Source organism: Schistocerca gregaria, chromosome 5 (assembly GCF_023897955.1).
Source record: "Schistocerca gregaria isolate iqSchGreg1 chromosome 5, iqSchGreg1.2, whole genome shotgun sequence".
NCBI classification, from domain to species: domain Eukaryota; kingdom Metazoa; phylum Arthropoda; class Insecta; order Orthoptera; family Acrididae; genus Schistocerca; species Schistocerca gregaria.
Genome location: NC_064924.1, coordinates 566203467 through 566230488, shown reverse-complemented (window position 1 = coordinate 566230488; position 27022 = coordinate 566203467). Strand labels below are relative to the sequence as shown.

Sequence of the window (27022 nt, the reverse complement as noted above, 5' to 3'; positions counted from 1 at the left end):
CTTCTTCTGGCAGAAAGTTTGAAGGGAAAGGAAGAGGGTGAAGGATAAAGCTGGTGAGGTTCAGTAAAAGGGTAGAGTTTGGAAAAGCCACACAGGACCCTGGGTCAGGGAAGACTAACCTGATGAGATGAGAAAGAAAGACTGATTTTTGTGGATTGCTCCAAGCAAGATTTGAAAACATGAGAGCTTAAAGGTGGAAGATGGGCATTAAAAAAGACAGAGATTTCTGTCAAAACATTGTGTACAAGTTAATACGAGAGAAAAGCTAAGTGCATTGTATGTAGTAGAGATGGGAGGTGCAAAAGCTATTCAAGGTGTGGTGGACAAAATGTCGACAGGACAGGACAGGACAGGACAGGACAGGACAGGACATGACATGACCTTCTCGAAATAACTGATTAATACATTCAAGACCAGGATAATACTGAGTGAAAAGTGTTGTACTCCTCAAATGTATATTGGAGGAATCAGCAGTACCAGAAAAAGAACATGATGACCTGGCAACTGCTTTTGAACTAGGCTGTGACCATCCCTGCTGTTAAGATTTGTCCTATGTACCCTCCTACCACCACTTACACCAGTCCTGTAACCAGCTAAACACACACTATCGAAGGGAGAGCCACCTGTGAAACAACACATTGTATACAGCTGTTATGTAAATACTGTTCGGTCTTTTACATTGGTTTGCTAACACCAAGTTATCCACAGAATATTCTGTTGAAAAGCATGCTCAATAACATGATACTTGTGACCATGGTGTCTATTTCACCACACATGCTATCTGGACTTTTTCCCAGACACCTGTTTCTCACAACTCAGCAGATGGGAACTGGCACTACAACATGTCCTTCATTCTTACCACCCGACTGGTCTTAAGTCTCAGAATTTCTTCATAGTAAATATTCCTTTCTTCACTCCCTTTCAGTTTCCTGAATCTTTCATTTTCTGACCTATTTTTTGCTGCCCCTCCCACCTTTACCACATACAATACACTTAGCTTTTCACTCTTATTAACTTGTGCATGATGTTTTAGCAGTAGTCTGTCTTGCATATTACCCATCTTCCAGCTTTGAGCTCTGATGTTTTCAAATCTCACCCGGTGCAGCCCCCAAAGATCAGTCTTCCCTTCTTATCCCTATTCGTTAAGTCTCCCCTGATCCAGGGTCTTGTGTGACTTTCCATGCTGTATCCCTTTTCCTGAACCTCACCAGTCACTTTCCTTCTCTTCCTTCCCCTCAAACCTTTATGCTTGAAGTAGGAGACATTGACTTCAAAAGCTTGCAAACTTTAATATCTTTTATATGAGTGTTCTCTTGTCACCACTTGGTTAGTAGGTCTTTTAGCAGGGAGGATGTAGTCTGTTATCTTAGATGGAGAGTCATCAACAAATGTAAATATAAAATCAAGGGTGGGAAAAGTGTCAGGAACCTTGCTGTTTACGACGTATATTAATGACCTATCTGACAATATTAATAGTAACCTCAGACATTTTGCACGTGATGCCATTATCTATAGTGAAATAGTGAACTGGAGGGAAAAAAATTACACTAATGCTCAGTCAGGTTTTGATAAGATTTCGAAGTGATGCAAAGATTGCCAACTTCCTTTAAATGTTCAGAAATGTAAAAATGTGCACTGAGAGAGATGAGTGTGAATTCAATGTCAACGAGACAGAACTTGGATCAGTCAACTTGAACTAATACCTGGGAGTAACAATTAATTTGTAAGGATATTAAATTGGATCAGTCATATGTAAAGCCGGTGGTAGGTTTCAGTTAACTGATATGATATTGAGAATGTGTAATCAATCCAAAAAACGAGGTTGGTCACAGAACAGTGGTAAGGCCCATCCTAAAATATTGACTGAGTGTGTGGTACCCACGTCATATAGCACTAGCAGGAGATATCAAATGCACACAAAAGGCTGTATGGATGTTTACACATTTGCGTTATCCATAAGAGATCAGCACTGAAATGTTGAAAAACCTTAAGTTGCAGACACTTGAGGATAGATATCAAATAAACCACACAAGTATAGCTACATGGTAAAATGAACTAGTACAAAGTGGGGAGAGGAGTGTACCCTTGCCCACTATGTGTAAACACACAGTTATTCACATGTTCGCCAGATCATTTGAATGATTCTTTTATAAAACTTATGTGGAACAATTAAGGATACGTATACATGATTAGTGTTATCGTTAACTAATATATTTTGAGACCTATTCAAGCAACATCATAAAAACTACATGCTTTTTTATTTTTATTTTATGTGAGCAACAAGCTTTTAAATAATAATTAATAAACAGAATATGCAGCGTGTCCAGTTGAAACAATTGGAGGTTTGATTGGTAACTTGCTTTGCTAGCTGTTCACATGTTTGATGTGATTGAGCAAATGATTAAAATTTTATGTTGCTCCATAGTGAACCCATTTCCGAGCCATTGGCAGCTTTAATGATGGGTAATAAGAGAAATTTTTTCTGGTTCTCAAATTGTGATAGATTATTTATGATGAATTTCATCAGCGAGTATATGTATTGTGATGGTGCAGTTAAAACAGCTAATTCCCCCCCCCCCCCCCAGATGAACTGCGAAGACAGGACTATGACTAATTACAGCATGCACAGATGCACTGAAACCATCAAGCTACTCATGCTCCATATGCGAGTGTGATGTTTTACACAGTCATATGTAGATTTAAAAAGAAACAAGCTCATTAGACTGGAAAAAATCAGAAATAATTATAGAATTTTATTATTAAAGAATAAGGATGTATACCAGACCCCAAAAGTCCAGAAATTAGGAAATCAACATCATACAGTTATAGACAAACAGAACAATGATTTGAAACATTCAGTGGTCTGGTGGCTCAGTGGGTATGTGGCAGTTCACAAATCTGAAGATCAGAGATTCAATCTGAGATCAGTCCTAAGATACTGAGTGTCACGTATTACTTATTTCAAGTCTAAAAGTGATTTGTTAGACATGAAAAGTGCAAAGCTGCATGATGGTTCGGACTCCCTACAACAGGCTGAGTGGATCAGTTCAAAGCTCAAAGGTAAATACGGGCATATCACCTACAACAGGACCTATCCAGTAAAGCACTGTCATCTTCAAACCAACATTTAATTTGAATCAGACTTTACTGAGGTAAACAACAAAGATGTTACAATTATGACGACACCAAAGAAAGAAAATATCCAATGGAACATAGCACCAACTGTAAAGAAAGCGAGTGCTGCAAGAGAAGAAAAAAGAAGCACAGTTGATTATTTTGAAGTGAACAACAATATCCCAAAATGTCTTCATGAGGCTGTAATGACCTACAATCAGAATTTATTACGATAACAAACAAATGATAACAGTAAAAAAGTGAAGAACACGCTTAATGTGGGTAGTAAAGACCACATGGCATCAGTTAAAGTTTAACCAACAGAGGGAAAATTGCACACAAATAAACTTATTTGTTTCAATTTTTGCTCATTTCAAGAGATGAACTGCAAGCTCAGAGATTAACAGAGAAAATAATGCAATTCCTCAAGATATACAAGTTGAATTACATAAAGCAAGCTGAGAGATGAAGAGATGTCTTCAACTTAGAATGTTATCTTCAAAGTAATGTGCCAACCTATCTTTTCCTTCATTGTTGAAATATAAATACAGTACTGGCACGATTTTCATGGAATATAAAAAATGGAAGGTGTAAAAGTAACAATTCACCACATAGTTGACGTATTGAGTTGTCAAGAGGCACATAAACAAGACCAAGAATGTTGTTACATTTTGGACAAATCATTCTTCAGGGCTAATATAACATATAAATTCACCTACATACACTTACACACACGTACACACACGTGCACAGCTACACTGTCCTGCTGACTACAGTGTGAGAGCACAGCAACTCAAATGGGGTGAGAGGCTAGGTTGGCTATAGAGTTGTGTTGGCTAGAGTGGATGAGCAGAGAAACTACTTGGGGAGCAGTGGAGACAAGTTGGGAAAGATTGCTGACATCTAGTAGATGCAGTATTGGCCACTATCCAGTTGCCGCACTTTCAAATATGCACGACACCCAGTTACGCTGCTGCGTTTCCTACAGGTGCCACCATAGCACTGCCATGAACGATTACACCACTGCCAGTGTGATGCAAGCTCCTCCAGAGCTAACATCCACACACTGATCCCTTTTTTGTATGTTTGTCAGATGAATGACATTTAGAGACTTCCATAGTGGCCAGTGTTTGACATCTTCTGAATAGACATTGTATTGAATAATGACAGATTTATAGACCTTTTGTATCTGTATATATCTCTACATTCAAATCTACTGTTAGAAACTGATGCTGACACTTCAGGCAACAAATTAATGTATTATTTTTACTATTTGATAACAGACGTAGAATGAATTAACATCTGAACTCTCTGTTCACAAACGGCATCTGTTCCTCGCTCCTGTATCCACTAAAGCACCTGTGCAAGGGAGACATAACAGTCGCAATAGGTAGCAGGCCCACAGGATAGGAAAGTGGCACCAGAGAGTTAACTTTGGCCTCACAAATGAGGGTTGTGCACAGCTCAAACATAACATGAAGGAGAGGAATGGGAGGCAGAGATAGAACAGAGGAAGAGGGAGACTGCTGAGAGGAGGTGGTGGGTTTAGGATGAGAGAAGTTAGCATCCTAGAGCATAGGTGGAAGGGAGTTACGGGCAAGGGCTGGTGGGCATTTAGGACAGAAGTAGTGCACGACTGAAGGTTCTGATAGGAGAGGATAAGGTTGTGACACAACTGGAGTTAAAATGTGCTTGACTGGTACACTGGACAGATCTTGCACCTGAGCCTCCCAGAAGAGGACAATTCGTGTGGCAAGGGCTTCAGAGAAGATGTGAAAGAGCAATGGAGTAGAATATTTCATTGATCGAGTAGGTTGTAGAATACAACTCTGAGTGTGGTAGAAGGATTGTGACTAGGATGTCCATCCGTTCTGGATATGATGATAAGAAGGGCAAGATGTTGCACAGGATGTCGTCAAGTTGTTCTATTCTGAAGATAATGTTTCAATACATATGATTAAAGCTACATTATTGGTAGCACAAAATAAATTTGTCAAATAATAAAATTACAACAAAACTTGCACAATGCAACAGTTCAACTTCAGAAGAAAGAAGACAGTCATGCCTCAACAAAAAAAAAACACCTAGTCAAATTAGTTTCCTCTCACTAATACACAAGATTTCCAATACAATTATAATTAAGGGCATAAAAAAAACTTTGAAATTGCACCAAGCAAGGTAACAAGCTTGCTTCACAAGTGGACACAGCATAAAGGACAACTTGAAACTTGAATGACTAGTATAAATTATCATTCTACCTGTGTTCATTGATTTTGAATATACTTCACTCGATTTAAATTAAATCAGCACTAATAATCCCATAAAAACATGGTGCTGATTCACTTAAATTAATATACAGCTTCCTTCAGATTGAATCAGGATTTTGAAAAATTTAGGATTTACAGAAGAGTCTGGCAAGGAGATTCAATACTGCAGAAACTGTTCTCAGCAGCCACTGATGAAATTTTCAATCCATTTACCGAAAAATCTAAGAATTATGTGCAAATGGAACATAACTGAATCATCTTAATTTTGCTGATATTGTACAATCTGTCTCTTGTAATACAGATAAACTTCAAGTGTGAAAGAATTTACTGGAGCAAGTCTGAAAGTATATCACAAAAATAATAAGAGCAATAGCACATATAAATAGCACATCAAAATGAATATGGTACAAATTAATAAAGAAGTCACGTAGATTGTTGATAAGTTTTTGTACTTAGGTTAACCAAAGACAAAAACCACATGGACAGGAGTAATAATAAAGAGAATAATGAAAATGACCTGGAGTGCTTTGGGAGACTAAACATAATTTTCAAAACTTATCTTCCAGTGTATATGAAATAGACAGTTTACAATCAATGTGTTGCTTCACTTATGAAAATGGGACATGGCTTCTTAATCTGAAAAGCATTCAAAAACAGAGGATATCTCTGAGCTGCACATCAGAACTTTTTGAGAGAGATGAAAAAATTAACAAATTCATCAGGAAATACACAACGGAGTTGAAAAGATAATTATAACTACAATGAAGATATATGAAGTCTTCACGGGTTGTCAGCCGAGTAACGTCGTCTTCTCGTAGTAACGTTTCAATGAAATGTGTCTCCATCATCTTCAGGCGAAGTGTCGGGATATCATCAGTCGCGGGCTAACATTTCTGCTGGACCGCTCTCTGCGACCTGCCAATCCTGCGCCCACGGACTCGCCCGATGCGCCTGGATCGGCCGGTGGTGGGGGGTTTAAGTCCCAGCGTCCATCTGTCTGCTCCGTCTGCGGCCCTTTGTGGAACGGAACGTTCTTCTCTGATTTTCCTGATTGCAGGCTCCCAGGCTGTGCTGAAATGGTAGCCACTGTCACGGTTGATTATGTTGTCGTGTAACCATATTTCTATGGACTCTTTGATTACTGAGTCCCAAAACCCATTTGTACCGCATATTTTCTTTGTCCTCGAAACCGAAGGTGTGCTTCTTGTCAATACTATGTTCCGCCACAGCAGATTTGTTGGTCTGACCCAAGCGTACATGCCTAATGTGTTCACTGCAGCGCTGTGAGATGCAACGCTGCGTCAGTCTTATTTATTGCATCCCAAATTCGCATCCTATCTTGTACACACCTAGTGCCGTCAGACCTAGTGGATCCTTGGTTGAATCGAGAAGGTCTTCGATTTTTACTGCTGCACCGAAAACAGTCTTTACTTTATGTTTCTTGAGAATTCTTGCAATCTTGGACGTCAGAGGACCCGCGTATGGCAAGAACGCACAGTCCATTGCTTCGTCTTCATCCAGTCTCTCTCCTCTCTTCTTGTGGTCAGTCTTCAGAGCTCTCCTTATTTGTGTCTCAATGTATCCATTTTTCTTGAAGGTGTCCTTTAGGTGTTGCAATTCTCCTGGCAAACTTTCCTTATCGCAGATGGACCTGGCCCTGTGCACTAAGATGTTGAGCACAGCATTGCATTGTGCAGTGTGGTGGCAGCTATTGGCGTTACGATAGAGGTCCTTTTGTGTTTTCTTTCTATACACTGCGTGTTCCAGGGTGCCGTCCATGTTTCTTGTGATCAGGATATCTAAAAGGGTAAGCCTCTGTTCTCTTCTATCTCCCTAGTAAATTTGATATTTCCATGTATGCTGTTGAGGTGTTGATGTAACTCTAGCAGTTTGTCCCTGCCATGTGGCCAAATGGCCAAACTACAAAGGTATCATCAATGTACCTGTAGAAGGCTTTTGGCTTGTGTTTAGCGGTATCCAGTGCTAGCTTTTCGAAGTGCTCCATGTGTAGGTCAGCTATGCCTGGTGCTAGGGGGAGCCCATAGCTACACCACCTATCTGTTCGTAGAACTTCCCACCACACTTGAAATAGGTTGTGGTTAGAACATTGCAAAAGAGCTTGATGATATCCTCCTCAAAGTGTTCTTCGAGTAAAGCCAGGGAGTCTTCTTTTGGTACTTGTGTGAATAAGGATGTCACATCAAAGCTGACTAGTAGGTCTTCATTTTCCAGCTGCATTCCCTGTAGTACTTTCACAAACTCAGCTGAGTATTCACATGGTGGGGTGGCCCGTAACCCACCAAGGGTTTTAGCATCTGTGATAAACGCTTAGCAATACCATATGTCGGCGAGTTGATAGTGTTTAAAATAGGTCGTAATGGGACACCTTCTTTGTGGACCTTTGGGAGGCCATAGAGAAGTGATGCCGGTGCCCTCGGGTACAGCTTCCTGATGATATCCTTCTCTAGCCCCGAGTTTTTGAGCATCTCAACGGTCTTGCAGGTCACTGTTGTGGTGGGGTCCTTCCTTAGTCTTTTATAGGCAGGACCTTGCAGGAGGGCGTCTATTTTCTGCCAATAGTTTGCTGCCATGACCTCTGTGTCCTGGTCCTCCCTAAGTGCCTGTAGCGTCTTTTGTTCTGCCACCGAAATGTTATTCTTCGGCATCTTTGCTTTGTCTAGTACTTTGCAGACATCTCTTCTTACTTCTTCTGCAGCTTCTTCAGGTAGTCTCCTTATGGCTTGCTCTACCCCACTTATGATGTCCCATTTCAGCAGAGTGCTCGGAACCGGAGCGAAGTTTAGGCCCTTGGACAGCACCTCTTGTGTTGGCCCGTTCAGTTCCTTATTTGTTAGATTAATGACCACCTTGTTGGGAGATGCTTTTCTTTCTATTGTCGTGCTTCCAGAAGAATCAGGAAATTTCTTGCATTGCCTTTCGGTGGCGTTCTCCTTGGACCATTCGCCACTGGCAAAGGTATTGCCTTCTACCCAGTCCCAGGTGTGTTCTGCGAGACAGGAAGCCAATCGGAGATGTAAAGAAAGCAGGCTTCTAGCATTCTTGTCGAGTTCCAGTCTTGTGACCCTGATGTGTTCTCATACTAGGGCCGCGCTCGCCCGCTGTTAAGATGTGTCTCATCCTGTTGGCATTGACAGGATGCTGCAAGTTGGCGAACTTAGGCATCACTTCTTTATCCCGACATCAGAGTTAAGAAGGCCAACCTGCTGAGCAGCTTCCCCTTCTTGCTCCGTAGCTTCTGCAGCATCTTGTAACTGTGATGTACAGCCTCTCCGTAGAGATATGTTATATGTGAGTGCAGGCTTTCTCAGCGAATTTCATAAATGAAGTCTCCACGGGTTCTCAGCCGAGTACCATCATCGCCTCGTAGCAACATTTCGACGGAATGTGTCTCCATCATCTTCAGGGTAAGTGTCAGGATATCGTCGGTCGCAGGCTTCTATCTATGCTGGACCGCTCTCCGCTCTCCGCTTCCCGCGGCCGGCCAATCGTGCACCCGCAGAATTGCCCGATACGCCTGGATCGGCCAGTGGTGGGGGGGACACATGCACAGGGTTCAAGTCCCGGTGTGCCCAAGATCAGATGCGAATGTGGGATGGAATGTATAGGACAGACGCAGTGTTGCATCTCACAGCGCCGCAGTGAAGACATTAGGCATGTACGCTTGGGTCAGACCAACAAATCTGCTGTGGCGGAACATAATATTGACAAGAAGCACACCTTCGATTTCGAGGACACAAAGAAAATATGCAGTACAAACAGATTTTGGGACTCAGTAATTAAAGAGTCCATAGAAATACGGTTACACGACAACCTAATCAACCGTGACAGTAGCTACCATCTCAGCACAGCCTGGGAGCCTGCAATCAGGAAAATCAGAGAAGAATGTTCCGTTCCACCGAGGGCCGCGGACAGAGCAGACAGAGATGGATGCCGGGACTCTAACCCCGCACACGCAACCCCCACCACCGGCCGATCAAGGCGTATCGGGCGATTCCGCGGGTGCATGATTGGCCGGCCGCAGGAAGTGGAGAGCGGTCCACCAGAGATATAAGCCCACGACCGACAATATCCCGACACTTCGCCTGAAGATGATGGAGACACATTCCATCGAAACATTGCTACGAGACAACGATGCTACTCAGCTGAGAACCCATGAAGACTTCATACATGAATTCGCCGAGAAAGCCTGCACTCGCATATACAATGAAGATGAAATGGAGGTGGGCTAGACTTGTAGCAACGAAAACTGTAGTTGGACCAAGGAAATACTTTGCTGGATTCCAAGAAGTAAGAAAATAACCACTCCTATAGCCAAATAGGAATTTAATAGATAGCATTAAAAAAGAACTGTTAGAACAACGTGGATGCAAGCATGTATTGGAAGGCTGAAATGCACAGGATAGTGTGGAAGAGGCTTTCATTCAGCACTGAATTTCAAATGGATGGTTTGATTGAGATAATATTGTAATGGATAAATTGACTTTTTTTATTCATTGTTGTCATACATACCTTTCACACAATTTTGTGCACCTGACCTTTGAATGATCGCGGTCCTCTAAATGGCAAGAAAGCGGACAAGTATGGCCACATGGCAATCTGTCATTACACGGAAGCTGACATCCTTCCTCCAGCAAGCTCACAAAATCACTTGCTGAAGATACATAACTCAGCTGTTCACTATGAAACTTGCAGTGTAGTGCAATGCTGGGTCCAATAGCTGCCATACTCTTGAATGCATTGTTTATTTTTTTCCATGTATCACTAACTGAAGTGAAACAGTCCATGTTGCCTGTAAACAAAAATCAAGATTGCTTGCTATTGTTAGCTGCCATTAACATTAACTTAAGTGTGTCATAGAAAGCCTTCTTAAATCAAATCCTACCCAGGTCTCTATATTTTTGAGGTTTGTTGCTATACTATAGCAGAATATCACATCACATGATAATTGTTAGTTAAGATCACTGAATCTATGATTAGTTCTGTGAGAGTGGAAAAGCCCCATATCCTTACAGATGTATCTACCAAGCTTTAAGATTAACTATTTAGGGTGGACTCTAAACCATATTGTGACTTGGCCTTTTTTTCATATACACGAAGCACTGTCAGAAGTGAGGTCCACATTAATCATCAGAAGGACCTTCTAGGGCTCACGGAGCATTACGTGTTTGAACAAGTGCTTGATATTTACATATAGGGCTACTAAGACTGTATATGCTGCACAACATATACAATATACATACATTTATTTACTTTTCATGCAGTAAAATCCTTTTTAACTTTTGATGTTTGATTATGATATACACTTGTTAGAATGGGTTCTGCAGGAATTTGCAAATACCAGGTGCCCAAAAAGGAGAGAGCAAAGTAGTTAATAACATATAAAACAAGTCATAATTTAATCCCATTTGTTATGTCCCTGAACTAAATAATGCTAAGGCAAAGCAACACAAGTAACCTTCCCAAATTACGTCCACAAGAATTCACCTAAGAGAATCAAAGGATGGAAGGTCAATGAACCAGTTTCATTTACCAAGTTCGTGACATCAAACTTATTTAAAAGTTTATAGACTGCAATGTAACATGATTAACAACATATAAAAGAAATGTATCAGTTTAACAATGAAACACTATTCAATTATTTCAGGCTTATAAATAGAAATACAGTATAATCCCACTGTTACATTCCAAGAATTAATGTTTTCCCACCAATCATGACTTCTTTTATCACTCCCATCAAATTTTCTATGTCCTCTATGTTAATTTGCACCCCATTTTGTGTTAACATATTTGTAATTTTGCCATTATTTACACTTTATGAATAAATGTTTGTGGAGAAATTGACATGACATGAAGCTGTTATGGAGTTGGTTGTCAAGTAGTGTTAACAAACGTTACGAGTTTACAGTTTCTTGACATCAAGGCACTCTGCTCATTGTCAGTGAGTCTGAACCGGTAAATGGCTAAAGTCAGAACAATTCATGCTGTATCTCATGCCGCTGCCAAGTTATACTTGGAAGTAACTAGGTTAATTTGAATAAAAATATCATGACGAATCAAAACAATTTCCAAGCTGTCTTCACGGCACATACAGAGCCTTGTGATTTTTATTCTCGTCATGACACCTTTGTCAAACCGCATTTAGCATGTTTTGTCATTTGATCACTTGTAGTGATAATTCACATCTTTGCTCATTTTGCATTGCTCAATGTTTTTGGTTTCAACACAGTACCAATTATGTATTTTTTTTCATGCTTAGCAGACAAGTTTCAAGAATTTATTCTCATAGTCAAATGCAGTATTTACATGTATTTTTTGTGATGTTTCAGAAACAAACAATGAGAGTGATACAATGAGAGTGATAGTGTGTGTGTGTGTGTGTGTGTGTGTGTGTGTGTGTGTGTGTGTGTGTGTGTGTGGTTTTCTCAATTAATTGAGGATACACGGCAGAGTGGGGCAAGATGGCGTCAGTTGCAGAAGTTTTGAATGTAAAAGTTGTCGAAAATAATGTTATACAGTGTCAATCTTGCAAAAAGTGCGTGAAACCTGTTAAAAGTGGCTTCGTGTGTGTCCAGTGTAACTATAAATTTCATTTTCATTGCGGAAAGGTTGATCCTTCCCTGAGAAGCGACGATAACTGTGCGACTATGTGGAACTGTGCGGATTGTAAACAAAAGGCTGCATCTCTTAATGATCAAGAAACGTGTACTTGTGATGTAGCAAGGAAGACCGACAGTATAAAAAAGGAAAACCTATCATATCTTAAAATCATTGGACTCTTGCAGGATGAATTAAAAAAACTGTACGAGAAATATGAAGTAAATCCACACAAGTCAGAGCAATTGCGTGGTAAAACAACGACCAAAGATGTGAAAATCGGTGCTTCATCTTCCGAAAATGATCTGTTGTTAATTATTGCTGAGCTACGAGAGGAAACAAAAATTCTGAGTGATGAAAACAGAAGACTCAAGCTTAAATTGGAAGAGAGTGATCATCGGCTATGTCTTAATATCTCCAAACCCATGGAAGGATTGCCAGAAAGTGAAGCTACGACTAAAACGGCTCTCAACAGGCCTAGCAGTAAATGGGTTACTGTAAAATCGAAGAGGAGCTCTTACAAACATATTAACAATAAACATAGGCAGGACATTCTGTTACCATTAAATAACAAATATAATTCGCTTCAAAACACAGATGACATAGAAACTGTATCAGCATACTCATCTGATAATGTGGTGCAGGACACTCAAAACTTAGCGAACAGCGAAGTAAGGTACAAGAAAAAACGTAAAATTAAGATTTATTCAGACAGTTACGCCAGAGGATTAGCAGCTATGTTAACGGAACGCGGACCTCGTGTGATTAACGAGTTTGAAATACAAGGTACTGTTAAGTCAGGAGCTGGTCTACGAGACGTTGCAACATCAATCAAGAAAGAAAGCACAGCCCTCGCGGACAGAGACTTTGTAGTGGTAATGGCCGGAGCAAACGACGTCAGCAGAAATGAAAGGAAGATAGCTACTTCGACACTGAAGAAGACTCTCGAAGTGTTAACCCACACAAACGTGATTGTTGTTAATGTTCCTCATCGACACGATTTGCCCCAGTGGTCGTGTGTGAATAAGGAAGTGGAGCAGACCAACAAGGAGTACAAAGCTATCTGTAAGCACTTTAAGAATGTTTCCTTAATTAACACCATTAGTTGTAGCAGAGAATGGCATACCAAGCATGGGCAACATTTCAATAAGCTAGGTAAATGTGTTTTAAGTGATACAATTCTCGGAATAGTATTGGATAAGCTAGAGAAGGAAAAAAAGACCAGTAATATGTTTGGATTATGTTTCAACTGAGATGACAAAAAACTTGTATGCATAGACCAGGCTGGGTGTTCTAGTAATGGAAGGACACAACCTGGTCAACTTTCATGCGGTAACACTAGGTCATGTCAACTAAGGGAACATACAAAAGAAGAAATGCCTAAAGTAGGGTTCAAAATATGCTACCTCAATATTCAGGGTATGACAGATAAAAACGTAATAGTCAATGAATTTTCAAATGAAAACGTGGTAGATGTTCTCTGTTTAAGTGAACATTGGTGCAAAGAGGACGAGCTTGGGTACAAAGTATTGGAGGATTACACACTACTAAGTTACTATTGTAGAAAACAGCACTTACGTGGTGGGGTAGCAATATATACAAAAACACCTCTTGCACCAAACTGTGGCAGGATGGATCTCAATACCCTTTGTGATGAAATGCATTTTGAAATATCAGGTCTAGTAATTGAGAGCCTTAAGCTAATGGTAGTAGTAGTGTACAGGCCACCTAGTGGTGACCCACATATCTTTCTGGAGAAACTTGAGGAACTCTTAATGTACATATGTATACCAAAATGGAAAAAATACAATATTGTGATTGGAGGGGATATCAACTCAAGTTTTGATGTCCTGCGGGACAGAAAAACTGTGACAAAGCTCCAAAATGTGCTTCGACAATTTAACCTGTGCTATGTTAACTGCAAACCCACCAGAGGCTCATCCTGTCTAGACAATATATTTACAAATATTAAGAGAACTTTTATGTCCACTGATGTAATTGGTTTCCCTTTCTCAGACCATGATGCAGTATATCTTAGTCTTAATAATGTAACTTCAGACTGCACTAAACGAGAATCTAAAATTGTGATTACTAGACCAGTGAGCAAAGAGAGGGTGGATAGGTTTAGACATGCCCTCACTTATTTCAGTTGGGACACACGTTTTAATAGGTTTCAACACTGTTCAGGTGATACTGTTTTCACCAAGTTTTTCTCCGTATTCTTAAATATATTTGAAAATAACATCCCTCCGAAAAAATGTACAGTGAATATTAGTAGTAATTACAAGAAAAGGAAAACGAAGGAATGGTATACTCCACAGTTAGGGCAACTGAAAAATACTGTCATGCTGTATTCTAGTCTGTACAAATCCAGTAAATCAGAACTGCATAAAGAACTCTATGCTAAAGCTAAATACAAGTATAGGAAGGCAATAAATGAAGCAAAGAAACTGCATAACATAGTAAACATTGAAAAATCTAACAATAAATGCAAAAAGGCGTGGAGTGTAATAAACTCCTTTGCACACACTAAATACAAAGAGGAAATCGCCATCACCCCAGAAGAATTTAATAAATATTGCATCCAGTCTATTGAAGAAATTAGTAGTTCAATAAACAAACCCCCTGAAAATGCACTTAGCATTATGGACAGCTGTTTTGAAAAGCTTCCCCCGAGCACCTTCACTTTCACGGAAGTGAGCCCAAATAATATCCTAAAAATTGTAAAAAATTTCAAACCTTCAGTTAGTGTTGATTACTATGATATGTCAGTTAATTTGTTGAAAGATGTTATTGATTGTGTGATTTATCCTTTAACCTTTTGTGTTAACAAATGCCTAGTTGAAAGTAAGTTCCCTGACATACTAAAAATTTCTAGAGTTGTGCCCATATATAAAAAAGGGGAAAAGAACTGTCCCGCTAGTTACAGACCTATATCCATAACCCCAGTTTTTTCAAAAATTTTAGTAACAATTATGTATGAGCAAGTTAGTGTCTACTTGGGTAAACTAAATATAATTAGTGATAAACAGTTTGGATTTAGAAAATGTAAATCCACAACGGATGCAATGGACTCCCTCGTAAAATTAGTCCTAGATGTGTTCGAGGCTAGGGACTATGCCCAGGCTACATTTTGTGACCTGAGCAGAGCCTTTGACTGTGTAGACCATGACACTGTGCTGAAAAAGCTAGTTTACTATGGTTTTGATAACAACAGTATAAATATGTTCAGGTCTTTTCTAGAGAACCGTCAACAAGTTATGTGTATTGGTAGTGAGAAATCAAATTTGGTTAATGTTAGGTACGGAGTGCCTCAAGGGTCGGTGCTTGGACCTTTACTGTTTATACTAATGATTAATGACCTGCCGTTATTCATAAATTCTCACACAATATTGTATGCTGATGACACAACTTTTCTACATAAAAGCTCTGATCTAGGTACACTAAAAACACTGACTGAAAATACCCTTGCTCAGTCCTCATTATGGTTCAAAGCTAACGGCTTCCTACTAAATGAAAACAAAACCCAGACACTTTACTTTAGCCTCAAAGAGATTCCCAGTTACCAAGAATTAGAAACTGTTAAATTTTTAGGTGTTACTATTGACAATAAATTAACATGGGAACCACACATTAAAAATATATTGGCTAAGCTTTCAAGAGTCATTTATCTAATTAGAAATTTAAAAAGACATGTCCCCAATGACTATGTGAGATCAGCATATTTTGCCTTCTTCCAAAGCATCATCTCTTATGGAATCTTACTGTGGGGTAGTAGCTGTCATGTAAATGACATTTTACTTTTACAGAAGAAAGTGATCAGAATAATAACGGATTCTGATAAAACAGAACATTGTAAACCTCTGTTTATTAAATTGCAGTGTCTTACAGTAATAAACTTATTCATCTACAATGTTTTATTGTACATTAGAAACAATGTCTCTAATTTTGTGTTGAGAAATGATATTCATAGCCATAATACTAGATAAAGAACATCTGTAGACGTACCATATCGTAGATTATCAAAATCGCAGAACTCCTACCTAGTTATCGGACTAAGGATGTTTAATAGACTAAGTGCTGACTTTAAAGAACTGCCTGCAAATATTTTTAAAGCTAAATTATACAAGCTACTAGTGAACAATCCGTTTTACACCATTGATGAATTTTTTAAAGATGAAAATACCGTATTCTAATGTGTACCTATTTTATGTTTAAACCAATTTACATCAATATAGTAGTTTATGTAGAAATATAAGCTCTTGACTTCGTCTATTGCTGTAACCAGCTGAATGACAATAAAATTTTTATTATTATTATTATTATTATTATTATTATTACCTGATAACCTCAAAAGGACAACTATGGTGCAAGAGATGGTGAACAACACACATACAATCACCAAGCAAAATACTTACATAAATATTTGCACTTCACAATGAGAAAAATTTTTGAAACACATCACTAAGCATGAAAAAATTCGTAACTGGTGCAGTGTTTCATTTAAATAATGAATGACAGGTGTAGAGTTTTCAAAAACATAAATTATGATTCACAATTCCAGTTACATCAGCAGTTTTATGTTAGATAATAAACATGTCCCTGACTAGTATTTGGATGCCTATTATGTACATATATCACATGTAAAGTGCAAAAATGGGAGGATCCTACACATAACTTTTACAGCTTAAAATGTTATTTCCCACATTTTAAATTTTCCCGTATTTTACACCACTTTTGAAGTCCCTTGTAAAATGCAACAGAAAACTTTTGAATAAAATGCAACAGCCAGTTAAAAAAAACTGATACTAATACGCAGCAACTGCTTTTGTAACAGTCCAGGTCTTTTGGACAAAATTTCCCCCGTCCTCCCAGCCATGGAGTAGCTACTATGTAAAAAATTCAGACCATCTAATGATATCTTGTTAAGAAGTCAGAACTGATTATGACACCATTTGTGTGACTAAAGGCTGAAAAATATGATAAAATAATTAAGTTTACAAGATGGTCGCTGTGTTTCCCTAAGGCAATATTCTTAGTCTTTGACAATTCTTTAGATAAAAAATACTTTTTTGGTGTAATATTTATAAGCCTGAAATACAAATGCATAGAGTGCTACTTAAGAGGGATGGTGAACGGAATTCTGACTTACCAATTATGTAAAATCCTTTCCTTGCTCTGGAAAGGACGCCAGAAATTCGGTTTTCTACCTTCCAAAAATCAATATTACCATCCTTATTGCTTCGCACTAGTGACAATAAGATGATGTCATTTTCTTCACCTTTGAAATTGTCCACACATACAGTTCTTACTTCTTTCATCAGTGAAGTTGACTTCAGCTTCTAAGGGGAGAGAAATTGACAAAATAGTATAGAAATGTTCATCTGCATTTTTACATACTGCGAGTCACTGTTTTTGTAGTAAAAACAATTAACACCAATTGCAAAATGGAAAAAAGAATTAGACTTCCAATGATGTCCCAGTAAATGTATAAGGAACCCTTTAAGATAAGAACAACTGTACTGACTTTAGGAACTTAAGATAGTTTTTAAGACAAATACTGCCACAATAACTTTTTTTAATTTTTCCTTAGAGCGATAAGAAATTTTCTTACGAAACACACCAGTGACATGTTAAGAGAAAAAGCAATCTTATATGAGATGCAGAGTTTTCCCCACCTGTGCCTCTGGGTTTTTTTACGAAGACCATCGGTCTCCTTGTATTCTATTATTCAAGACACTTCCGAAACTAATAAACATCCTCTTTTTTGCTGCTACGGAAAAAAATCTACATAAAAAACCATGAGCGATTTCCCTGCAATTTGCAAATAATAACATTATTCCTATTCAGCTGTAGTCTGTCCACATATTTTCACTACTTCCTGTGACTTTCTATGCAACACTACTACTATGCCATGAATTGTCAGCTGAACACAATATTTCCACATCCATAAGGATGTCATCTGCCAGTATTAACTTCACAGCAGTAAGGAAACCATATGGGATAACAAGCTACTGTAGAACCATTTCGGTGCACAATTTAACATTTGTTACCTGAAAACAGTGAGTGAATAAACTGTTGATGGGAAGATGCATATTCAAACATCCAGAAACAGTTTACTCTGGTGCAAGATCACACCAGTCCACAATACTGCTCACAGATTACCCAGAATGTTATTCACTGCTGTTTTCTCTCCAACTGGACATTACAGTTGCACGATATGTCTTGTATAGTGTAATATATTGTCACAATTTATAAAATGAAAATTTTGATGTCACAATTTATGAAATGAAAAATTGGATAATGTGAAAAAATAAATATCAGTTCAGTCCCAGCAAAATACTACATAAACTCATATATTTACTTTCTTTCAACATGAAACAAAAATCAATCAACTCCTCGTACACTTGTATACCTGCTTTCAGCTGTTGCAAATTCATCCAGGTATATTAGATTATTAATTTAGTTAGGCCAAATAAAACGAACATTGGTTATACACCAAGCGGGAAAGCGCCGGTAGATAGGCACAATAAATAAAACACACACAGAATTTCTAGCTTTCGCAACCGACGGTTGCTTCTTCCGGAAAGAGGGAAGGAGAGGGAAAGACGAAAGGATGTGGGTTTTAAGGGAGAGGGTAAGGAGTCATTCCAATCCCGGGAGCGGAAAAACTTACCTTAGAGGGAAAAAAGGACAGGTGTACACTCGCGCGCGCGCGCGCACACACACACACACACACACACACACACACACACACACACACACACACACATATCCATCCGCACATACACAGACATAAGAAGACATTCTGCAGAATGTCTGCTTGTGTCTGTGTATGTGCAGATGGATATGTGTGTGTGTTCCCCCTAAGGGAAGTCTTTCCACTCCCGGGATTGGAATGACTCCTTACCCTCTCCCTTAAAACCCACATCCTTTCGTCTTTTCCTCTCCTTCCCTCTTTCCTTAAGAGGCAACCGTCAGTTGCAAAAGCTAGAAATTCTGTGTGTGAGTTTGTGTGTGTTATTTATTGTGCCTATCTACCGGCGCTTTCCCGCTTGGTAAGTCTTGTAATCTTTGTTTTTAATATATATTTTTCCCATGTGGAAGTATATATATATATATATATATATATATATATATATATATATATATATATATATATATATATATATTAAAAACAAAGATTCCAAGACTTACCAAGCGGGAAAGCGCCGGCTTTGTTTTTAATATATATTTTTCCCATGTGGAAGTATATATATATATATATATATATATATATATATATATATATATATATATATATATTAAAAACAAAGATTCCAAGACTTACCAAGCGGGAAAGCGCCGGCAGACAGGCACATGAACAAAACACACAAACACACACACAGAATTACGAGCTTTCGCAACTGGCAGTTGCTTCGTCAGGAAGGAAGGAAGGAGAGGGAAAAATGAAAGGATGTGGGTTTTAAGGGAGAGGGTAAGGAGTCATTCAAATCCCGGGAGCGGAAAGACTTCCCTTAGGGAAAAAAAGGACAGGTGTACACTCGCACACACACACACACACACACACACACACACACACACACACACACACACACATATCCATCCGCACATACACAGACACAAGCAGACATATTTAAAGGCCTTTAAATATGTCTGCCTGCGTCCGCGCATGTGCGGACGGATTTGTGTGTGTGTGTGTGTGTGTGTGCGCGAGCGCACACCCGTCCCCTTCCTCCCCAAGGGAAGTCCCCCTGCTCCCGGGACCCGAATGACTCCCCACCCCCTCCCCCAAAACCCACATCCCCCCACTCCCCCCCTCCCCCCCGACGAAGCAACTGCCAGCCGCGAAAGCTCGCAACTCCGCGCGTGTGCCCGTGTGCCCCGCTCATGCGCCCGCCCGCCGGCGCCCTCCCGCCTGGCAAGTCCTGGAATCCCTGTTTCCAACATATTCCTTCCATGTGGAAGCTTCCCTCTGTTCTATATATATATATATATATATATATATATATATATATATATATATATATATATATACATAAACAAAACAGAAAGAAACTTCCACATGGGAAAAATATACCAAAAACAAAGATTCCAAGACCCACCAAGCGGGAAAGCGCCGGCAGACAGGCACATGAACAAAACACACAAACACACACACAGAACCACGAGCCCTCGCAACCGGCAGCCGCCCCGCCAGGAAAGAGGGAAGGAGAGGGAAAAATGAAAGGATGTGGGCTCCAAGGGAGAGGGCAAGGAGCCACCCCAATCCCGGGAGCGGAAAGACCCCCCTTAGGGGAAAAAAAAGGACAGGTGCACACTCGCACACACACACACACATATCCATCCGCACACACACAGACTCAAGCAGACATATTTAAAGGCAAAGAGTTAAGGGCAGAGATGTCAGTCGAGGCGGAAGTACAGAGGCAAAGAAGTTGTTGAAAGACAGGTGAGGTATGAGCGGCGGCAACTTGAAATTAGCGGAGGTTGAGGCCTGGCGGATATCGAGAAGAGAGGATATACTGAAGGGCGAGTTCCCATCTCCGGAGTTCGGATAGGTTGGTGTTGGTGGGAAGTATCCAGATAACTCGGACGGTGTAACACTGTGCCAAGATGTGCTGGCCGTGCATCAAGGCATGTTTAGCCACAGGGTGATCCTCATTACCAACAAACACTGTCTGCCTGTGTCCATTCATGCGAATGGACAGTTTGTTGCTGGTCATTCCCACATAGAAAGCATCACAGTGCAGGCAGGTCAGTTGGTAAATCACGTGGGTGCTTTCACACGTGGCTCTCCCTTTGATCGTGTACACCTTCCGGGTTACAGGACTGGAGTAGGTGGTGGTGGGAGGGTGCATAGGACAGGTTTTACACCGGGGGCGGTTGCAAGGGTAGGAGCCAGAGGGTAGGGGAGGTGGTTTGGGGATTTCATAGGGATGAACCAAGAGGTTACGAAGGTTAGGTGGACGGCGGAAAGACACTCTTGGTGGAGTGGGGAGGATTTCATGAAGGATGGATCTCATTTCGGGGCAGGATTTTAGGAAGTCGTATCCCTGCTGGAGAGCCACATTCAAGGTCTGATCAAGTCCCGGGAAGTATTCTGTTACAAGTGGGGCACTTTTGGGGTTCTTCTGTGAGAGGTTCTGGGTTTGAGGGGATGAGGAAGTGGCTCTGGTTATCTGCTTCTGTACCAGGTTGGGAGGGTAGTTGCGGGATGCGAAAGCTGTTTTCAGGTTGTTGGTGTAATGGTCGAGGGATTCAGGACTGGAGCAGATTCGTTTGCCACGAAGGCCTAGGCTGTAGGGAAGGGACCGTTTGATATGGAATGGGTGGCAGCTGTCATAATGGAGGTACTGTTGCTTGTTGGTGGGTTTGATGTGGACGGATGTGTGCAGCTGGCCATTGGACAGATGGAGGTCAACATCTAGGAAAGTGGCATGGGATTTGGAGTAGGACCAGGTGAATCTGATGGAACCAAAGGAGTTGAGGTTGGAGAGGAAATTCTGGAGTTGTTCTTCACTGTGAGTCCAGATCATGAAGATGTCATCAATAAATCTGTACCAAACTTTGGGTTGGCAGGCTTGGGTAACCAAGAAGGCTTCCTCTAAGCGACCCATAAATAGGTTGGCATACGAGGGGGCCATCCTGGTACCCATGGCTGTTCCCTTTAATTGTTGGTATGTCTGGCCTTCAAAAGTGAAGAAGTTGTGGGTCAGGATGAAGCTGGCTAAGGTGACGAGGAAAGAGGTTTTAGGTAGGGTGGCAGGTGATCGGCGTGAAAGGAAGTGCTCCATTACAGCGAGGCCCTGGACGTGCGGGATATTTGTGTATAGGGAAGTGGCATCAATGGTTACCAGGATGGTTTCTGGGGGTAACAGACTGGGTACGGATTCCAGGCGTTCGAGAAAGTGGTTGGTGTCTTTGATGAAGGATGGGAGACTGCATGTAATGGGTTGAAGGTGTTGATCTACGTAGGCAGAGATACGTTCTGTGGGGGCTTGGTAACCAGCTACAATGGGGCGGCCAGGATGTTTGGGTTTGTGAATTTTAGGAAGTAGGTAGAAGGTAGGAGTGCGAGGTGACGGTGGGGTGAGGAGTTTGATGGAGTCAGGTGAAAGGTTTTGTAGGGGGCCTAAGGTTCTGAGGATTCCTTGAAGCTCCGCCTGGACATCAGGAATGGGATTACTTCGGCAAACTTTGTATGTAGAGTTGTCTGAAAGCTGACGCAGTCCCTCAGCCACATACTCCCGACGATCAAGTACCACAGTCGTGGAACCCTTGTCAGCCGGAAGAATGATGATGGATCGGTCAGCTTTCAAATCACGGATAGCCTGGGATTCGGCTGTGGTGATGTTGGGAGTAGGATTAAGGTTTTTCAAGAAAGATTGAGAGGCAAGGCTGGAAGTGAGAAATTCCTGGAAGGTTTGGAGAGGGTGATTTTGAGGAAGAGGAGGTGGGTCCCGCTGTGATGGAGGGAGGGGGGGAGGGGGTGGGGAGTCATTCGGGTCCCGGGAGCAGGGGGACTTCCCTTGGGGAGGAAGGGGACGGGTGTGCGCTCGCGCACACACACACACACACACACACAAATCCGTCCGCACATGCGCGGACGCAGGCAGACATATTTAAAGGCCTTTAAATATGTCTGCTTGTGTCTGTGTATGTGCGGATGGATATGTGTGTGTGTGTGTGTGTGTGTGTGTGTGTGTGTGTGTGTGTGTGTGTGTGTGCGAGTGTGCACCTGTCCTTTTTTTCCCTAAGGGAAGTCTTTCCGCTCCCGGGATTTGAATGACTCCTTGCCCTCTCCCTTAAAACCCACATCCTTTCATTTTTCCCTCTCCTTCCTTCCTTCCTGACGAAGCAACTGCCAGTTGCGAAAGCTCGTGGTTCTGTGTGTGTGTTTGTGTGTTTTGTTCATGTGCCTGTCTGCCGGCGCTTTCCCGCTTGGTAGGTCTTGGAATCTTTGTTTTTAGTATATTTTTCCCATGTGGAAGTTTCTTTCTGTTTTATTTACATCGTCATTAATTTGAACCCAACAATTACGTTTGTTATTGTCTCTGTTGCATTTCGAAATCTTCTCTATCGTCTTACTTTCTCTTTTCGTTTGTACAAGAAGTTCCACTTTGTATTCATCTTCCATTTTTCCGTAATCTACCATACATTTTATCCTGCCTAATTATACTCAATAATACGTAATTTACTTCCAAACCATAACCTAAAATTTTCAACGCTTTCAACATAACCGCTGCTATAAAATCCATTGTTCCAAGTTTACAAACATTTCGTGTAAACTCGTGAATACTATTTCACAGCTTCAGTTCCTTTCACCCATTACACAACCATCTCAGTTTCTTTTTTCCAACAACTTTCGTTTTATTTCCATTCCCGTTTTTCCCACAAAACCGATCATTTTTTAGCAGCTTCCCACAGGTTTATACGTTATTATTTCTTCATCAAACAATTGTTAGCCTCATTATCATAACCTGCCAGTACATAACCAGTCCTTTGAATACATTTACACACATATTCTTCGAGATTTTATACGAAAATTTTTTTCGAATTTTAATTTTTCGCAAATTATTTTTTCGAAACTTTTTTCGAAAAAATTTTTTTGTCGAAATTTTCTTGAATTTCTCGAAATTTTCTTGAATTTCCCCACCCTTTAACGTGATCTGGAGACAACATAACTACCCAACCTTTGCACCCATTGTTGTTCACCAACCTAAGTTCAGCACATGATCAACATAGCTCATCTCAAACCAACACTTTTTCGACTTTTTTCACACCTTTATCTCTCCCTATATAAATCTCTCTCTACTTTCACTTTAACCTCATATTACCCTTTCCACCTACCAATACCATGTCAACCTCACAACATCCCTACAACGACCCCATTAAATTTTATTTACATTCCCTCCGCAAACATGCCTTCACCCTAGCCAGATTACGCTCCCATATTTTATTTACTCAGGCTTGTCTGACATTTGGCATTACTCCCAAAGGCCTCACACTTAAAGTTCCCATCTCTGGCTGCAATCCTTCTTTCCATCAGTCCTTATACCAGTTCCAAACAGCACAATCCATAGCCCTCACCCGCCTAATCCTTCACCTATACATCGACTCGGCCAATGAACACACCCGTCAACTCCTATCCCAAATCAAAGTCCTCAATCTTTCCTCTCCCACATCCACACCGGCTGTACATAGCATCCTCCTACAGGCCAACCGCAAATTAGAACAACATGCCACCCTCCACCTCAAAAAACTATCCAATCTCCTGGTTTCCCACCTCCGGAAAGGCAACTCACTCACCCTCCACAACCTTTCCAACAAACGTCAACCTCCTCTCATTGCACACAGACCCAGTCTCTCCCATCTACTCAATCTCCCACTTCCAGCTCCACTCCCCCCAACACCTCAAAATTCTAGTCAACACAATCTGGAACCACAACACCCCAATTCAGTAGTTAACCTTTCCTCCAAACCCCTCTCCCAATCCGAAACCTCTGTCCTATCCAAAGGCCTCACCTTCAGCCCCACTCCCAGGTTCAACCAAACTGCCCTTGTCAAGGATTTACTGTCCTACACTCGTAGTCTCTGCTGGAAATATCACTTTGCCACGAAGAAAAACAATCCTGATCCCACTCCTAATGATCCAACTCCCCAAGACACTATCCAAATTGAACCCTGCCTGCAACAGTTCCGTCCTCCATCACAGCGGGACCCACCTCCTCTTCCTCAAAATCACCCTCTCCAAACCTTCCAGGAATTTCTCACTTCCAGCCTTGCCTCTCAATCTTTCTTGAAAAACCTTAATCCTACTCCCAACATCACCACAGCCGAATCCCAGGCTATCCGTGATTTGAAAGCTGACCGATCCATCATCATTCTTCCGGCTGACAAGGGTTCCACGACTGTGGTACTTGATCGTCGGGAGTATGTGGCTGAGGGACTGCGTCAGCTTTCAGACAACTCTACATACAAAGTTTGCCGAAGTAATCCCATTCCTGATGTCCAGGCGGAGCTTCAAGGAATCCTCAGAACCTTAGGCCCCCTACAAAACCTTTCACCTGACTCCATCAAACTCCTCACCCCACCGTCACCTCGCACTCCTACCTTCTACCTACTTCCTAAAATTCACAAACCCAAACATCCTGGCCGCCCCATTGTAGCTGGTTACCAAGCCCCCACAGAACGTATCTCTGCCTACGTAGATCAACACCTTCAACCCATTACATGCAGTCTCCCATCCTTCATCAAAGACACCAACCACTTTCTCGAACGCCTGGAATCCGTACCCAGTCTGTTACCCCCAGAAACCATCCTGGTAACCATTGATGCCACTTCCCTATACACAAATATCCCGCACGTCCAGGGCCTCGCTGTAATGGAGCACTTCCTTTCACGCCGATCACCTGCCACCCTACCTAAAACCTCTTTCCTCGTCACCTTAGCCAGCTTCATCCTGACCCACAACTTCTTCACTTTTGAAGGCCAGACATACCAACAATTAAAGGGAACAGCCATGGGTACCAGGATGGCCCCCTCGTATGCCAACCTATTTATGGGTCGCTTAGAGGAAGCCTTCTTGGTTACCCAAGCCTGCCAACCCAAAGTTTGGTACAGATTTATTGATGACATCTTCATGATCTGGACTCACAGTGAAGAACAACTCCAGAATTTCCTCTCCAACCTCAACTCCTTTGGTTCCATCAGATTCACCTGGTCCTACTCCAAATCCCATGCCACTTTCCTAGATGTTGACCTCCATCTGTCCAATGGCCAGCTGCACACATCCGTCCACATCAAACCCACCAACAAGCAACAGTACCTCCATTATGACAGCTGCCACCCATTCCATATCAAACGGTCCCTTCCCTACAGCCTAGGCCTTCGTGGCAAACGAATCTGCTCCAGTCCTGAATCCCTCGACCATTACACCAACAACCTGAAAACAGCTTTCGCATCCCGCAACTACCCTCCCAACCTGGTACAGAAGCAGATAACCAGAGCCACTTCCTCATCCCCTCAAACCCAGAACCTCTCACAGAAGAACCCCAAAAGTGCCCCACTTGTAACAGAATACTTCCCGGGACTTGATCAGACCTTGAATGTGGCTCTCCAGCAGGGATACGACTTCCTAAAATCCTGCCCCGAAATGAGATCCATCCTTCATGAAATCCTCCCCACTCCACCAAGAGTGTCTTTCCGCCGTCCACCTAACCTTCGTAACCTCTTGGTTCATCCCTATGAAATCCCCAAACCACCTCCCCTACCCTCTGGCTCCTACCCTTGCAACCGCCCCCGGTGTAAAACCTGTCCTATGCACCCTCCCACCACCACCTACTCCAGTCCTGTAACCCGGAAGGTGTACACGATCAAAGGGAGAGCCACGTGTGAAAGCACCCACGTGATTTACCAACTGACCTGCCTGCACTGTGATGCTTTCTATGTGGGAATGACCAGCAACAAACTGTCCATTCGCATGAATGGACACAGGCAGACAGTGTTTGTTGGTAATGAGGATCACCCTGTGGCTAAACATGCCTTGATGCACGGCCAGCACATCTTGGCACAGTGTTACACCGTCCGAGTTATCTGGATACTTCCCACCAACACCAACCTATCCGAACTCCGGAGATGGGAACTCGCCCTTCAGTATATCCTCTCTTCTCGATATCCGCCAGGCCTCAACCTCCGCTAATTTCAAGTTGCCGCCGCTCATACCTCACCTGTCTTTCAACAACTTCTTTGCCTCTGTACTTCCGCCTCGACTGACATCTCTGCCCTTAACTCTTTGCCTTTAAATATGTCTGCTTGAGTCTGTGTGTGTGCGGATGGATATGTGTGTGTGTGTGTGCGAGTGTGCACCTGTCCTTTTTTTTCCCCTAAGGGGGGTCTTTCCGCTCCCGGGATTGGGGTGGCTCCTTGCCCTCTCCCTTGGAGCCCACATCCTTTCATTTTTCCCTCTCCTTCCCTCTTTCCTGGCGGGGCGGCTGCCGGTTGCGAGGGCTCGTGGTTCTGTG

The 27022-nt window shown here is 41.6% G+C and overlaps 1 protein-coding gene across 1 annotated transcript in view; it reads right to left on the bottom strand.

The window, feature by feature from the left end:
- Positions 1 to 27022, bottom strand: part of LOC126273167 (NFX1-type zinc finger-containing protein 1-like) — a 255031-nt gene that overhangs the window by 129797 nt on the left and 98212 nt on the right. The window contains exons 6-7 of the mRNA XM_049976640.1: positions 17149 to 17338; positions 9912 to 10191 (exon numbers count right to left, since the gene is read on the bottom strand). Of these exons, the coding sequence (XP_049832597.1) occupies positions 9912 to 10191; positions 17149 to 17338 (470 nt within the window). The remainder of the gene's footprint in view (positions 1 to 9911; positions 10192 to 17148; positions 17339 to 27022) is intronic.